At 37.4% G+C, this 17,438-nt stretch overlaps 1 protein-coding gene and 1 pseudogene across 1 annotated transcript in view; one reads left to right on the top strand and one right to left on the bottom strand.

Moving 5' to 3' along the window:
* The window catches only part of RASA1 (RAS p21 protein activator (GTPase activating protein) 1), a 122,164-nt gene that overhangs the window by 74,360 nt on the left and 30,366 nt on the right, over positions 1–17,438 (bottom strand). Inside the window, exons 2-3 of the mRNA XM_006885384.1 lie at positions 1,448–1,600; positions 108–247 (exon numbers count right to left, since the gene is read on the bottom strand). Of these exons, the coding sequence (XP_006885446.1) occupies positions 108–247; positions 1,448–1,600 (293 nt within the window). The remainder of the gene's footprint in view (positions 1–107; positions 248–1,447; positions 1,601–17,438) is intronic.
* On the top strand, positions 5,377–5,729 carry LOC102851381 (annotated as a pseudogene).

Below are 17,438 nucleotides of genomic sequence, written 5' to 3'. Positions count from 1 at the left end.
TACAGCAAATATTTTTTGGAATGATAATAAATATCACAAGTAGGTGAGTAAGAGCTAGACATACAGAAACATTTAAGCTTTAAAAGATATTTTTATACAGGTTTTACTTGCCTCTGGTGGTGCAACTGGATAAAGTAATTTTTCTCCTTTAAGTAAACAAGAAACATGACTATAATAGCCTATTAGGTCTGATAGTGAAGAAAAACGTCTTCCACCAATGTAGTAATCTCCACACATTGCAATGATCCTGTTTGTACGGGGGGGGGAAAATATAGTGTAACACAAATCTTTTTAGCAAATGCAAAAGATCAATAATTCATAAGAAAAAATTAATCCATAACTCATATTATTTTCCTTTAATAGTATCATCAAAATATTCACTTCTTCATATGCAAGTTTATCTGAGTTTATTGCCCTTAGGTATATATTCTCTTTAGATAAACAGAGATAGAAATATCTATATAGAGAGACAGATAAAGATATACAGATATGGATGCATCTGGTAAAGCTCCAGAGGCACAGCAATTAGTGTATCAGGCTGCTAACCAAGAAGACAGTAGTTCGAATCCACCCATGATTGCAGAAGTAAGATGTGCAATGTCCTCCTATAAAGACTTACAGTCTCAAAAACACAATGGAGGGTTACTATGAGGTGGAATTGACTAGACAGTAGTGTTTTCTTTGTTTTTGATGTATTTGCAATGGCATACACATCAAACTATAAATCTTGACTATAAAATTCATTAAAATATGTTAAAATTCACTTTCCTATACCTTAATCATTTTCCATATTAAAGCACAATTCATACTTTGAATCCTTTTTATCTGGTTAAGAGTAGCTAAAATATCTTCTGAAATATTCATACAAATATAACAATAACTGCATATACTACATGTAATATGATAGCTTTCTATAAGCTTATTTTTAGATCTAAAAATAAAAAATATACAAACTTTATCATTAAAACTATAAGCACTAAATGACACTTGTAATTTTTTTACACAGAAATCAAAGAGGATACTATTTTTGTACACACTTTGTTATATACACCAGATGACCTACATTACTATTGAATTGAAATGAACATTTGCAAAGCCTTTCAGAGAAGTAAAGCTAGAATAAATTAAAGACAACACATCATGCCTTTTAAATAGTTCCCTCTAACTCCATGGTCTAAAATTATGCATTTCCTTTATTTCAGCTTTTCCACTCTATATATTGAGTGCAAAACAGAATCCAATGAGAACACCATTTTTAGAAACACATATAAACATAGAGAACATCTACTATTAAACCACTGATATTTATTTAATTAAAACTTACTTCTCTGTTGTTTAAATGCTACTTTTATGCTTCATTCACATTTATGAAAGTAGATGCTTTAATGAAAGCACTACATCAAAAGAACTAAACCATGTAACTTTGTAAATAGCAATGGAGACTTACCTAAAATGGTTGACAACATTTGTCTGGCTAAGAAATGAAAGTACAAAGGACCCTGGTCTCCGATCACTCTCTCTTATAAGATAACTTCCAGGTTTTCCTGCTTGTCTGAGGCGTTCTTCTGCTATAGTTCTATCAAGTTTTCCATGATACCACCTGGGGGAAAAATTAAAGAGATCAGAATTTAAATGGTAACCCTAAGATTACAATTAGTGATTCAAAAACATACTAAAAGTTATAAATACCAAAATGTAACTCAAATATTAGTTTCATTTCATTTTGAATGAGTTATTCTCACTTTAACTCACTTCTTATAAATTTTTATCATATCACTCGAAAAAATCATTTAGTTGTTAATTTAGAAGTTCATACTTAAATTTTCTCTATATATATTGCTGCCGTTGGTAAGTGCCATCAAAGCAACTACTACTCATAGTAACAATGAACAACAGATCTGAACCTTGTCCTATCTTGAACAATCTTCGTGATCTCTGACATGCTCCAGCCCACTGTCACAGTCACTCTGTCAATCCATCTTATTAAGTGTCTTCCTCTCTTTGGCTGGCCCTCCACCTTTCCCAGTATGATATCTTTCTTCCAAAAACTGATCTCTCCTGAAAAGACGTGTAAAGTATATGAGATGAAGTTTCATAATCTTTGCTTCTCAGATGCACGCTGGTTGCATATCCTGTAAGACTGACTGATTTATTCTTTTTGTTTGTCCATAGGATAGGGTATTCAGTACTCTTCATATATAAGTCTCTACCTGTCCTGTTCATTTCTCATCCCGATTACCCCAGTCACTGAATCAATCCGCCTCATAGACGGCCTTCCTCTCCTGTGCTGTCCCTCCACCCTACCAGGTATGATGTCCCTCTCCAAGGATCGGTCCCTCCTTACAACATGTTCAAAGTATGTCAGACAAAACCTCAGAAACCCTGCCTCCAAGGAGCAGCCCGGTTTAACCTTCTCCAGGATGAAGCTGTTTGTTTTCTTAGCAGTCCATGGTATTCTCAATACTCATCTCCAGCACCACAGCTCAAAGGCATCAATTCTCCTTCTATCCTCCCTAGTCACTGTCCAACTTTCTGACACATAACAAGTGATTGCAAAGACCATGGCCTGTATGAGATGCACGTTAGTCTCCAGAGAGACACCATTGCTCTTCAGCACTTTGGAGAGGTCCCTAACAGCAGACTTTCCCATCGCAATACATCTTTTAATTTCCTGGCTGCACTTACAATAAAGAAACTAAGAAAAAAAATAATTCTGATACGACAAATGGAAATGAATAATTTATCTGTCTATTTACTACTGAATGTCTCATTTGTCTAGAAACTAAAGGATCAAGACTTGACAAAAGACATACATAGAACCTCATGAATAAGGTAAAATTTTTGTCCCATTGTACTGCTGTGCTCTTCAAATAAGAAACAGCAATGGCAATGTGTAAAGGGTGCAGTTCTGATTTTTTCTATCAGTATGACCAATTAATTTTGCTATGATTATTTTCAAATATATAAAAAGCATAACGCAACTGTAATATGGAGTACTTTAAAGCAGAAGCAACTGTCATATCGCAGGTATGAACGTATTTAAGTATAACACGAGATTACTAAATACCTGTGGACTCAATCATCAAAATAAAATTTTCTAACAGGCCCACATTTATAACAAGTACAACTCACTGACTTACAATACATAGAAATAATTAAAAAATATTTTTAATAATAGAAGACTCAAATACCACAGAAGAATCTTATAAACCAAAAATATCCCATAATGTCTTTTTAAAACTGAATGACCATTCAGCTTAAATAGTTAAAAAAAAAAAAAAAAGGTATGCTTTGAGTATTATGCTCTTTTAGAGTGAGCTGAGATCAAACTGACAAAAGCAACTCCAAGATTAGATAGGTACTTTGGTGGCCAATGAGTTTATGTCAATGAAGGAAGTACAACTCAGCAAAACCAAGAATGGTTGAACTCACAAAATATAACCAAATATCACTAAACTTTTCATTTAAAAACTAGAGGGGAAAAAATAATAGACAGACAGATGGAATGAGATTTCTTGAATCCCAGGAGTTATCAGAAATTTTCCTTTATGTATTTTGTAACTGCATGCTACATTTCACTATCTTCACTTACAGAAAAGAGAAATGAATCTAACTCAAACTCAGAAGGAATTAAGTACTTTTCCTTAAACTTCTCCCAAGAAAAACATAAAAATGACAAGTACCACATAGGCTACTTGGAATAATGGTTAAGAATAAGACTCTGGAGCCACTGGCTGTATTTGAACCCCAACTCTGCCACCCCATTATGAAAATTTGGAAAACTTACTCAAAGTTGTCCAGAAGAAATGGACAGCTTAGAATACATTTAAAATAAAAGTTTAAAAAGTCAAAGGCATTGCCATCGAGTCAGAAATAACTCATTGTTGACTATCCAGTAGGTTTTCAGAAGCTGTAAATCACACGAAGAGACTGTCATCTTTCCCTTGAGCAGCATGTGGTAAATTCAAATCAGTCACCTTTGAGTTGGCAGATCACTCCCCTACCTACTAGGCCACAGGATCTCCCTATACCTGGAATAATTATCTACATAACAATCTATATAATTATTGGTAAAAAGATAGTTTTGAAAGTTCAAGTAATAAGTCAAGGAGGAAACCAGACTTCTCATGAGCAATTATTTGTATGGCAATTATTTACTGAAATAAAGAACTCTCCATAGGCATAAATTTATCAACCTTAAAATGAGTTTTACTTTGAGTTTAAGTCTGTCTTAATTAGTGAAATACAAGAGGTGAAGAAGTATGTAGATTTATAGGCTTTAGATATGAAGGTTTAGGAATTACTGGTATAAAAATATGAAAAGAAGTCCATTAAAGAGGGAAAATTATCTGAAAAATACAATTAAAGGAATAGCCAATTTAAGAAAGAAAAGGTTTCTAATAAGCATCAACATTTAAAAGGCATAAAAAGGAAAGCCAGGAGCTACCAGAGAATAAATATCTATTTTTTTTTTTAAAAAAAGAGTTGATAGTACAATAAAAGTTCAGAAAAGTAATCAAATTATTGGCAGCAAGAAAAGACAAACAAAATGGAGAAAGTCATTGAATTCAATGAATAGAGGTTTCTAGCAATTTTATTATTAGTAGTTTTGCTGAAGTGATAGAACTAGACTGCTGAGATGGACAGAGCAGAAAGAATAGAAATTAAGAAAAAGAGGTTACATAACAGTTAAAACTATAAAGAAGACAGTAAGATTTGTGGCATTGAAGGAATTCTCATCTCTAATAAGTAGGAAAACAATACTCTGGTCAGGAAGATAAAGTACAGTCAAGCCTCAGATTTGAAGAAGGCTGATAATCTGAAATAAATGTGACAGATGAAAATAGCACTGTTTTGGAATTCCATTTTACAAATATGAAGAAGAAAGTATACATAGCTCTTACAGTTGTTATCAACACTAAAAATCATGATGTGTATGATAAAAACACCGTTATATATATATATAGTATGCCTTGGGGCAGAGGATTTTTATCTTCTACACTGCTATCATGCATGACAGGCAAATCACTAACTAAACAGTAGAACTTCAACAAATATTAGATACATTTTATCACATTCCACCAAATGAAGCAACAAAGAGAGTAAATGAAGGAATTAAATTATCTTAAGTAAATGTCTGGATGAAAGCCTTACTTCTTTTTTCCAAAGAGCAAAAGAAACTCATCTATTATAGTTTCTAAAAATTCCCAGCGTTGAGGACTCTCCTCCATAGCGTCACTATGAGTCGCCTGTGACTCAACCACACTTAACAACAACAACTACCTCAGAAAAACCTCTTAAAATAGACTACAGTAATTAGTCATCCATCTTGTGACAGCTGTAGGTGGAGGGCTGGCCAGCACCTAACGGGAAAGGATGGTAGCTGTGAAAAAGTCCCTGGGGTCAATCAACTCTAAGGCTCCAACTTGTCATGAAAAGTAGGAAATAGGTGCTGGGGTACAAGCGGAATCTGAAGATGATCAGGCAAGGAAAAGCTAAATTGGTCATCCTCACCAACTGCCCAACCTTGAGGAAATCTGAAATTGAGTACTACACCATGTTGGCCAAAATTGGTGTCCATCACCACAACAATAATCGTGAACTGGGCACAGCACACAGAAAATACTAGAGTATGCATCTTGGCTATCCTTGATCCAGGTGATTCTGATATCATTAGAAGCCAAAACAGACTGGTGAAAAATAAATCACGTATTATTTTTCTTCAATAAAATTGGCCACAGTTTTGTGGATTGGTGTTTGGTTTGTTTTGTTTTTGTTTTTTTTTTATAAAAAAAAAAGAAGTGATGAACAGAGAACCCATTACTATTTTCAAGCCGAGCTTTTTGACCTGGGGGCGGGGGGCTTTTAGATAGTTTAAAAATTTTTGAACTCCAGTGAAGAACTATTGCTTATGTAACATACATCTATCAATATTTACTATGTATTATATAAGGAAAGGACTCCTTGTAGTACAGTGGTTAAAGTGGTCAACTTCAAACTGAAAAGTCTGGCAGTTTGATCTCCCACCAGCTGTCCCTTGGAAGAATGCATTGGCAGACTATTTTCATAAAGATTTACAGCCTTGGATAATCTATAAGGCAGTTTTACTCTGTCCTGTCAACAATCTGCAGTATGTAGATGATAACAACATTGTTGCTTTGTAGCATTTATCTTTCAATATGACTTCGGCTAGCCATTTTTTTTTTTTTACTTTGCTGTGAAGACGAGTGGGAATATGCAAATAGGATGTGTCAGCCTATCCATAAGGGGATTGGCTATTTACCATTCTAAAAGGAGACTGGCTGGTATCAACAATATAAAAAAGGACTGGCTGGTCTCATCAATAAACTGAACTGTTTTAGCCACAGAGATAGATCTTCTGGTGCCACTGAAAAGAAAGACAGTGTAGGACACTACCTGCTCTAGCAACACCTGTGGCAGCTACACCTACAAATAAACTGGAGATGGGTTGACAGATGAGACTTTGGGAGATGTGTAAGGAGATGGTGGAATGTGAAGGTGGTGGTGGCCGAGTCTGACTTCTAACCATTTCACAAAGGGGAATTGTCTCCATTATATCCATAGCAACAAACAGTGAACTGCTAGGTCAGACATGCCTCCCTTCATGCTCCTGCACCTATTTCCACCAATCATTGCTGACACGCAGACTTTACTCACAGTTCTGGTAACAAGAGTGGGGCAAGTAAGTAAGGCAAGTAAGTGAGAGAGAAGGGAAGGCAAAGAACATCATCCAATATAAGTCCCAACTTTAGTAGTCTCAAGGCCTAATTCCTCAATTAGTCCAGTTTCTCATTTCAGCTCAGCTTTCCTTTCCGTCACTGGGCAAGAACAGAAAAACCTTTAACTGTGGCTTTTTTCTCAGGGCTCCTCTGGTCATACCTTGCCACAGTTTCTCCACAGCAATGCCAGTCTTCCCATGTCATCACCAGGGTCTCTAACTCTCACCAGAGTCTAGCTCCAGTCTCCCTCAAGATTTGCCATTCACTGTGGAAAGCACATTTCCTAGTCCCACATCTGTTAATCTGTATATGTCTCTAATTAAGTAAGGGAGCTGAAGACAAGAGGGAGCTAAGGTAAAAACTAGAAAAGCCAACTTTTAAGTTGAAACTACAGTGAGGATGGAAGGAAGTGGAGAAGAGAGTCAATAATGGCAGAAATGAGAACTGTGTTCGACAACTCGGGGGTAGCAAGACTGAGAACTTGGGAACACTGGCCTAAAGTCTTGAGGCTAAAGAGGTGCCTGTGTGCACATAGCTGTTGTGACTGTATTCTGTACTTAATCTGGATTATAACATTCTGACTTCCTCAATATGGTTCTATGTGGTCTATAAAATATCACATTGGATTAGGGACCCAGCAAAGCAGTTATGATTGATAGTCAGATGAGTAGAAAGAGGTATGGGAGCATGGGGGTAATGTCTGATCTCATGAGAATTAGTTTGGTGTCACTGAAGTTGTTGATGGGGATCGTTTCCCTTTGTGAAGTTGGTAAAGGTCAGACATGGCTATTTCCACACGGTCCTTGTTCACATTGCCAAAAATAAAACTTAGGAGATAGTAAAGGTAAGAGGAAATGTTTAATCTGACTACACAAAAAAGCATTCCATACTCTTTGTGCTATTAAAATTCACTGACCTTTTACTCATGTATATTCTTTAATGTTGATATATCTTGGGTCGAACTGTGTTGTTATGTGCCACTGTGTCACTTGCGACTCATTGCGACACTATGTACAACAGCCCTAAACCCTGCTCTATCCTGTGCCAAACACACTGCATCCGACACACCCATCCCGATTACCCCAGTCACCGAATCAATCCATCTCATAGAGGGTCTTCCCCTCTTGCGCTGTCCCTACCAAGCATGATGTCCCTCTCCAAGGATCTGTCCCTCCTTACATGTCCAAAGTATGTCAGACGAAGCCCCAGAATCCTTGCCTCCAAGGAGTAGCCTGGTTTAACCCTCTCTAGGATGGATCTGTTAATTTTCTTGGCAGTCCAAGGAACATTCAATACTCTTCTCCAGCACCACAGTTCAAAGGCATCAATTCTCCTTCTATCCCCCCTAGTCATTGTCCAACTCTCTGATGCATAACAAGTGATTGCAAAGACCATGGCCCATATCAGGCACACATTAGTGTCCAGAGAGCCACTGTTGCTCTTGAGTACTTTAGGGAGGTCCCTAACAGCAGACTTTCCCATCGCAACATGTTTTTTGATTTCCTGGCTGCTGGTGCCAAGATTGTTGACCATGGAGGCAAGTAAACTAAAGTTATTAACAATCTCAATCTCTTCACCATCCATCCTGATGCTGCCAATTGGTCCAGTGGTGAGAATCTTTGTCTTTTTGACATTGAGCCTCAATCCATACTAAAGGCTGCAGTCCTTGACCCTCTGCAGCAAGCATTTCAGGCACTCCTCAGCTTCAGCAAGCAGAGTTGTGTCATCTGCATAACACAGACTGTTGGTAGATCTTCCACCAATCCTGACACCACACTTCTCTTCATAGAGCCCAGCCTCTCGGATAATCTGCTCTGCATGCGGGTTGAAAAGGTATGGATATAGGACATATCCCTGGCGTACACCTTTCCCAGTTTTGAACTACACAGTATTTCCTTGCTTTGTTCTGACGACTACCCCCTGGTCCAAGTATAAGGTTTCTCGTTAGCACAATCAAGTGTGCTGGGATTCCCATTCTTCTCACAGTCAGCCACAGTTTGTTATGATCCACACAGGCAAACGCCTTTGCATAATCAATGAAACACAGATAGACTTTCTTCTGGTATTCCCTGCTTTCAGCTAAGATCCATCTAACATCAGCTACAATATCTCTAGTACCACGACCCCTTCTAAGCCCAGCCTGGACTTCTGGCAATTCTCTGATGTGCTCTTCTAGTCATTTTTGAATAATCTTCAGTAGAATCTTGCTTGCATGTGAAATCAATGATACTGTTCTATAGTTTTCACACTCTGTTGGGTCACCCTTCTTAGGAATGGGAACAAATATAGATCTCTTCCAGTTAGTTGGCCAAGTGGTTATTTTCCATATTGAACTGTAGTGCCTCAAAATATGTGTCAACTGTGGCTGGGCTATGATTCTCATTATAAGGTGATTATCTTGTGCGCTGTTTATCCTAACTTCTATAAAGAAGACTAGTGGCAGTTATGTAATAATGTAGTATTCTCCTTGATTTGATATGAGATGTGATAAACACCTTTAAATAGGTCATAGCCCTGATCTGATGAAAGGAGAATATCCATTGGGTATACCTATAAAACTTTTTATTTCAGATACGCCACAGCTTCGAGAGCAGCTTGAGTTGCTCTAACCCCTCCCCCAGAAAACCATCACAGTCACTTAAGTCCCTACTTTGTGTTAAGTGTGTGTGTGCAACTAAAAAGTGGTGATCAAAAATACGGACATGTTGGAGGAGATAAAACAGGTCTCGGTGGAGTGAGCGCCCCAGATTTTGGAGAAATACAACACAGAGAAGGACATCACAGCCCACAAGAAGTACAACCCCATGTGGCAGTACATTGTGGGGAAAACCTTCAGTAGTTACATAACACATGAAACCAAGCACTTTGTCTACTTCTACGTGTGCCAAGTCACCATTCTTCTGTTCAAATGGTTAAAGCATGGACTATGCCCATACATCCAGCGATCCATCAAAAAACAAGGACTGCAGCCTAAATTCCAAATACCTGAGACTGAAATCTTCAGCCTTGCTAAGGGAAAGTCTCCATCTTTGAACCTTTCTTGTGTTCTGTACATGATGTTCTTCTGTACAAGTCTGCTGTGGTTATAAAGCAATTAGCAAAGAAAAAAAAAAAAACCACAAACAGACCCAACCCTTTTATTTCACAAAAAAGTTTTTAAAAAAAGAGAGAAATCAAGTAGAGAAGGGTTTCAGTTCTGCCAAGACAAAAACACTAGAAGTAAAATACTACATTAGGACCAAGGTCCATATACTGGTTAACTCAACACAGAAAAGTAACAACATTTGAAGGTCTCCAAGGAATGCTGGACCTACAGGTCCTGAAAGAAAAAAGTCTTTCTCCTAAACTAACAAGAAAGCAAGCCCTCCCTTAGAGCTGGCATCATGAATTGGGATTTAAATCTCCTAAACTGTAGGACAGTAAATTAATTTGTTTAAGCCTTGTGATTTCTCTATTATAGTATCCCTACATAACTAAGATAGCATATAATAGTCTTTCAGAAAACAATGATTCACTTAAAAATACAAATCTTCCAGCTATGAACAGAATCCATTTATATGAAAATAGTATTTATACAACTCCACATGTGTGGACTGCCCACATCTTATATATTTAAAAGAAAGGTCTGTCTCTTGTCACACTCCTGGAAGATAACCCTAAATCTTTAAAATATCCTTACTGACAAGAAGCAGGGTTTTTTGTTTATCTGAGTGCTTTGACCACACCAGAGAGTTCATGTTTGAAATTTATTTCATATTAATACTGTCAGATTTGCAAGATAGTCTATATTAACATTACGGTATTTTCAGTTGACAGAGTAACTGTCAAGTCAGGGTTTCAAGCCCTTGTGATCAACTCTCAATAATAAACACGACGCCTTCAGAAAATGTCCCCAGTTGACAAACTTTTTACATATTGTTCACATCAGAGATTAAAGAATTAAGCAACGGTTTCAACTGTGAAAGGAAAAAATGGGTATTTTCACCTGATCTCTCCTGGGCTCTGCTATGTACCTTTTTCAGGGCTGATTTTATTCTGAATGCTTTTGCTATAGTGAATCATAGCCATGATTATACCAACTTTATTGAGTTCTGTGAGTCTTCTAGCTAATCAGTGAGCTTAAGAGTAGTCTTGGGAGCACTCAACAAAAGCCATCAATCTCAGTAGTAAAGATATTAAACATTAAGGAAGTTATCAAATACATGGTACTGGATATGTTTCCAAAGTTCTTATTTTGCTTGAAGGCTAAAATTTTGTCACTGGCAATAAATATTTCCAATTATTTCCCTTGAAGAGACAGGTTCATTTTATTATTTTTCAGGAAAAATCTGTCAAATAAAAAAATCTAAATAACTATCGTTTGTGTGGTAGCCATTTCTCAAATCTACAAAAGTGTGCCGTAAAGACAGTGGCTGGTTCAGTTCACTGAACCAACTGAAATAACTGTACAACTTCTTTTGTCCACAACATTGTACTTAAGGATACTGCAACAGAAGTGCTTTAGTGTACTTTCCATTTCAACATGTGTGGTTAGATGCTGTCAAACCGACTACGACTCAGCAACCCTATAAACAGTAGATACGAACTTTGCTCTATATTGCACGATCTTCACAATCTCCAATACGTTCAAATGCATTGTGATAGCCACTGTGTCAATTCACCTCATTCATGGTCTTCTCTTTGGTTGACCCTTCACTTACTTTTTCAAGCATGATGTCCATTTCTAAAGACTTGCTCCTCCTAAAACGCCCAAAAAATGTGAGACAAAGCTTTGTAATTTGTAAAGGAACACCCAAGTTGCACTTTCTCCAAGACATATTTGTTTGTTCTTTTGGTAGGCCATGGAATATTCAATACTCTTCTCCAATGCCAAAATTCAAAGGCACTGATTATTCGTCTATCATCTTTAGTCATTGTCTAATTTTCAGAAAGGAAGTAACTAAAAAGATGATGGCTTAGATCAGGTATATATATATGGCATATTCACACAGTGGAATATTATGCAGGACTGAAAAACAATGAATTCCTAAAACATTACACAACATTGGGGAGCATGAAGGACATTACGATGAGTGGAAATATGTCAGTCACAAAAGCACCAGTTCTGCATAACACCACTCACTGTTTTAAAAGATGACAGACATGGAGGAAGGGCTGGTGAGAGAAGGGGAAAAGAATGGATAGATAATGAACAGTGTATTAGAACAGATAGGGAAGAACTGCCTGAAAGGAATATATCAGGCATTATAGGTGTAACAATAAGCTGGAACAAGAGGAGCATTGTGGCGTGGGGTGCGGGAGGGGAACAGAAGGAAGCTAAGAAAATGTACAGCAATGAAAAAATAGTAAATATTTTAAAAAGAACTGAAAATATGTAAAATACTTTTCTAACAAAAGGCAGTGCTAGTGGCCTGGTATATAAAGAGTTGTGCTGCCAACCCACCAACTGTTCTGTGAGAAAAAAACCAAACAATATCTCGTGTGATTTACTGCCTATGAAACCACTATGAGTTGGTTCTGACTTGAAAACAGTTGAGTGAGTGAGTGAGTGTCTAACAATTACTTTGTTAAGAGTATAGAGAAGAGCTAGGAATCATTAAGTAAAGGGGAAAGTCACCCAAAATAAAAATGTACAGAAGAACAAATATTTTTAAGAAAGATTATCCAAATAGTCAATAATCATATAAAAAGGCATATAAACTTTTCTAGTCACATAAAAAAATACAAACTAAAACCAAAATGGCTATTTTACCACTCATCTATAGAATAATTCACTGACTACTTTTCTGACACAGTGACTGCTGCAATGGTCTTTAATGCGTCAGGAAGTATGAGGATGGCAAAGGATAGACAGGGTTCAGACCTGTTGTTCACATGGTCACAATGAGTCATACTTGGCTCACCGGCACCTAACAACAACAACGACGAGAACAATTATAATAAAAAAGAAAACACCACAACATAAGAATGAGGAGCAACTGGAATTCTCAATGCACTGGTGCTGACAATGTAAATCTATACACTTATTCAGTAAAACTATTTAACAAAATGTACTATGACTCACAATCATCTCTACAGCACAAACCAAAGAACATGATAAAAGGGTATCTACATTGTATAAGTGTCAATTCACACAAAATTTATAAGATTTTTAATTAGATTTGTATTTTTCTTTAGGAATCGGCACAAGAAGACTTATCTCAAAAAATTTCAGACTCTCTTCTATTTAGTTGCAAAAGATTCAGAACAGACCCCCAGCAGGTTTCCTGAGGCTTGAAATCACACAGGAAAAGATAGTCCACGTTTCTCCTGTGGAGTCACTGTGGAAGCGGGTAATCTCTTAATTTATATGCAGATTACAGAAGTATACCGAATATGTTCAAATTCATTCAGCTCAAGACTTATGATGCTATGCTATATGTATTTTATACTTCCATATAAAGCATATGTAAAAAATAACTCATTCTAAATGGAAAAATTATAAACATTTTACTTCAACATTACCAAAAATAATTAAAAAGGGTAGGGTATTATTAGCATTCAGTGTAGATGTATAAAATATCAGACAGGAAATCTTACATGTATTACACATCTCATAGTAGTACACTATCCATCTGCTGTCCTCCCCACATATTACATCAGCATGAAGTCGATCTCCTTTAACCTTCAACATGAGCAAATGTTTGCACAGGTCAAGATTGCAGTAACATTTACAAATTTACAAGTTCTGCAAATAGCCTAAGACACTGTGGTCCATCCTAGCAGCTAAATAAATTAGTAATGTAGTGCCAGGTCCATTTCATCTGTTTTGCTTTCCTATGACTAACAACCCATGCCCATAAATGTCAAAGAAATGAAGAATGTCACTGCCTCTGGCATGTGTATTTTTATAACTACCAGGATTTTACGGTAGTATTCACTTCAACCATAAGTGTCCACTATTCACTTCTTCTGTTCATATTTAAATTATTTACAATTATTCTTTCCTAGTTTCTCTTAATGGCTGGTAAAGTTGAAGTTTAGCAAAAATGATGAAAACCTTCAATAAGACAAACCGAACAATAAAAAATGCAAGGAAGTCAAACTCCACAATAGGAAAGGACGAAGATGCAGGATAAAACATGCAAACAATTCATGCATGCAGCACAGTCCGGAGGGGGTTGTGCTGCTAACCCAAACGTTATGCCTCTCTGACACTTCAAATCCATGAGTGGCTCCTCAGGAGACAGATGGGCAATCTCCTCCTATGTGATTTACAACTTTCAAAAACAAGGTGGAGAGCCAGCTTTGAGATGGTTCCAACTTGGCAGCAATGAATTTAGTTTGAGTTATTTCATAAAGCAAATCACTGTCAATCCCCTGGTACCTAACACCACCATTTTAAAAAGACCTTTCATCTCCAAAACTGTACAGGTCTAGTGGGTAGGAAATTGCACTGTTGATTCAGCAGCTCCCCAAGGGAGAAAGATGGGCATCTCTTCCATGCAATGTGTATCTTTTGAAAACGCACAAGAGGGTGAGCTACCAGTTGGTTTCAACTTCATGGTAATGAATGGTGGTGGTCTTGGGTTGGTTGGTTGTTTTTTTAAAATGGGACTCTAAAACTCACTATTTACTTCCTTCAGACAAAGCAGAACTAGTGATAGTATCTGTCCCCCTGCCCTCTCAAAAAAAGAGCCATAATATGTATTTTTAACTTCAAATCTCCTATCTTGCTTCTGTCATATTTTTGTCAGTAGGAAGCAGGATAAGCTTCCCAGGTTGGAAATTCCACTAAGCGTAATAACTCTTAAAGTTTTTTGTCACCATTGTACCACTGAGTCAGAATTGACCTATACTTGACTTCCAGTGGGTTTTAAGATTCAGTAAATCACAGAGGAGCTGACACCCTTGGAGAAGCTGGTGGATTCAAACCATGTACCTTTGCATTTGCAGCACAATTCCTAACCACTAAGCAACCAGGTTTTGTTTTTTCTTTAGTATATTTTTTTAATTTTTATTTTATACTGATTTACAAAGTCCATATACATTGTTTTTCACACCTGATCTTTCCCATTTCCTTCATCCACCCTCCACAAATCAAACAGTGCAACCCTATGATTAATGCCGCTGCACTCCCTCTCCCCATCCTCATCTCTGTGCTCCCAACTTCCCCCCCTTGGACCTCCATACTCTTTGTACAATAATGGTCTTATACAATATTTGTCCTTATTGCACTGAGTTGGTTCATTTAGCATAATGCTCTCCAGTCCCTCCTAGTTTAAGTAGTAATTTACAAAATCATTGTTCCTGCATGCTACGTAGTATTCTATCATGTGAATGAATGTACCAGTTTTTTAATCTATTGAATTGTGGTTGGGCATTTGAGCCATCATTTTTTTAATTTCTGTCCTATTGACTACACAAATACACTGGATTGTGTGGATCACAACAAATTGTCGCTAACATTGAGAAGAATGGAAATCCCAGAACACTTAATTGTGCTCATGTGAAACCTAGAACTAGTTTAAGAAGCTGTTGTCTGAACAGAGCAAGGGGACACTGCATGGCTTAAAATCAAGAAAGAAAGTGTCAGGAATATATCCTTTTTCCATAACTTTTCAATCTATATGCTGAACAGATCATTTGAACGGTGGGACATAATAAGAAGAATGGAGCATCACTGTTGGGGGGAAGACTCATCAGTAACCTGTATTATGCGCATGACACAATCTTGCTCACTAAAACTGAGGAGGACTTGAGGTGCTTGCTACAGATGATCAAGGACTATAGCCTTCAATATGGACGGCATCTCAAAATTGTGGGGGAAAAAATCTTCACTACTGGGTCAACAGGCAGAATCATGGATGATAAAAAGGTTGAAGCTGTTCACGATTTCATCATCTTGGATCCATAATCAAGATCCTTGGCACCAGCAGTCAGGAAATCAAAAGATGAGTTGCACTGGGAAAAATCTGTGGTACAGACCTCTCGAGAGTGCTAAAGAGCAATTACATCAATATAGAGATTAAGGTGCACCTGATTCAAGCCAAGGTCTTCTTAACTGCTTGCTATGCATCTGAGAGCTAGACAGTGACTAAAGATGACAGAAAAAGAAGCAATGCCTTTGAGTTAATAGTCCTGGAGAAGGTTACTGCACCAAGTTGCTCCTTGCAGGTAAGGATTTTGAAACTCCATCTCACATACTTTGGACATGTCATCAAGAGGGCCTAGTCCTCGAAGAAGGGCATCATGCTTGGGAGGGTGGAATAACAGTGCAAAAGAGGGAAGACATTGGATGAGATGGATTGACACAGTGACTGTGGCAATGGGCTCAGGTGTGTTGAAGATGCTGAAGTTGGAACAGGATAAGGCAAGGTTCAAAGCCATTGCTCATAGTGTAGCTATGAGTCGTTGTCAACCCAACAGGACATAACAATTCACCAGAGTTCCCCTTACAGAAGCACTATTTATATAGAAGAGAATTCCAGAACAATGTCACTTTGTGTTTTACTGACTATGTAGAGGCATTTATTTGATTATGTGTATCCTAACAAATTATGGTTAACATTGATAATGGGAATCTCAGAACATTAAATTGTACTCATGCAAAGCCATTACCTAGACCAAGAGCCGCTTGTACAAACAGAGCAAGGGAACACGGCATGGTTTAAAATAAAGGCAGGTGTACATAACGGTTATATCCTTCCTCAATATCTATTCAGTATGTACACTGAGCAAATAATTTAAAAAGCTGCACTTTATGAAAGAGAATGGGGCATCAGGATCAGAGGAAGACTCACCAACAATCTGCATTATGCAGAAGACATAACCTGTCTTGTTGAAAGTGAAGACGTGCTTGCTGCAGAAGACCAAAAACTATAGACTTCAACAATTATTATATCTCTTCATTAAGAAAATAAAAATAGCTTTCTACGAAGATGGCGCCGAAAGTGAAGAAGGAAGCCCCTGCCCCTCCCAAAACTGAAGCCAAAGCAAAGGCATTAAAGGCCAAGATGGCAGTCCTAAAGGGCATCCACAGCCAAAAAAACAACGAGATCTGTACATCACCAACCTCCCAGCAGCCTAAGACACTGAGACTCCGAAGGCAGCCCAAATAATCCCAGAAGAAACAAACTTGACCACTATGCCATCATCAAACTTCCCCTGACCACTGAGTCAGCCATGAAGAAGACAGAAGATAACAACACACTTGTGTTCACTGTGGATGTCAAGGCCAACAAGCACCAAATTAAACAAGCTGTAAAGCAGCTCTATGACACTGATGTGGTCAACACTTTGATTAGCCCTGATGGAGAGAAGAAGGCCTATGTTCGACTTGCTCCTGACTATGATGCTTTGAATGCTGTCAACAAAATTGGGATCATCTAAACTGAGTCCAGCAGGCTAATTCTAAATATAAATTTTTTCACAAAAAAAAAAGAAACAAAAATCCTCACTGGGTTAATAGGAATATTGTTTCCTATTAACCCAGTGAGGATTTTTGTTTCTTTTTTTGTGTGTGTGAAAAAATTTATATTTAGAAACAATATGATAAAAGGAAAAAAGACTGACATTTTCAAAGATTTCATCTTACCTGGATCCACAATCAAGACTCTTGGTCAAATAGCTGACATCCAAGCAGATATATGCACACCCATGTTTATTGCAGCTTTGTTCACAATAGCAAGGAGTTGGAAACAACCTAAGTGCCCATCA

This window comes from Elephantulus edwardii, unplaced genomic scaffold (assembly GCF_000299155.1).
Source record: "Elephantulus edwardii isolate Elephantulus edwardi_28Jun2011 unplaced genomic scaffold, EleEdw1.0 scaffold00043, whole genome shotgun sequence".
NCBI classification, from domain to species: Eukaryota; Metazoa; Chordata; class Mammalia; order Macroscelidea; family Macroscelididae; genus Elephantulus; species Elephantulus edwardii.
Note: the sequence above shows the minus strand (reverse complement) of the source record. Positions and strands in the feature narration are given on the sequence as shown.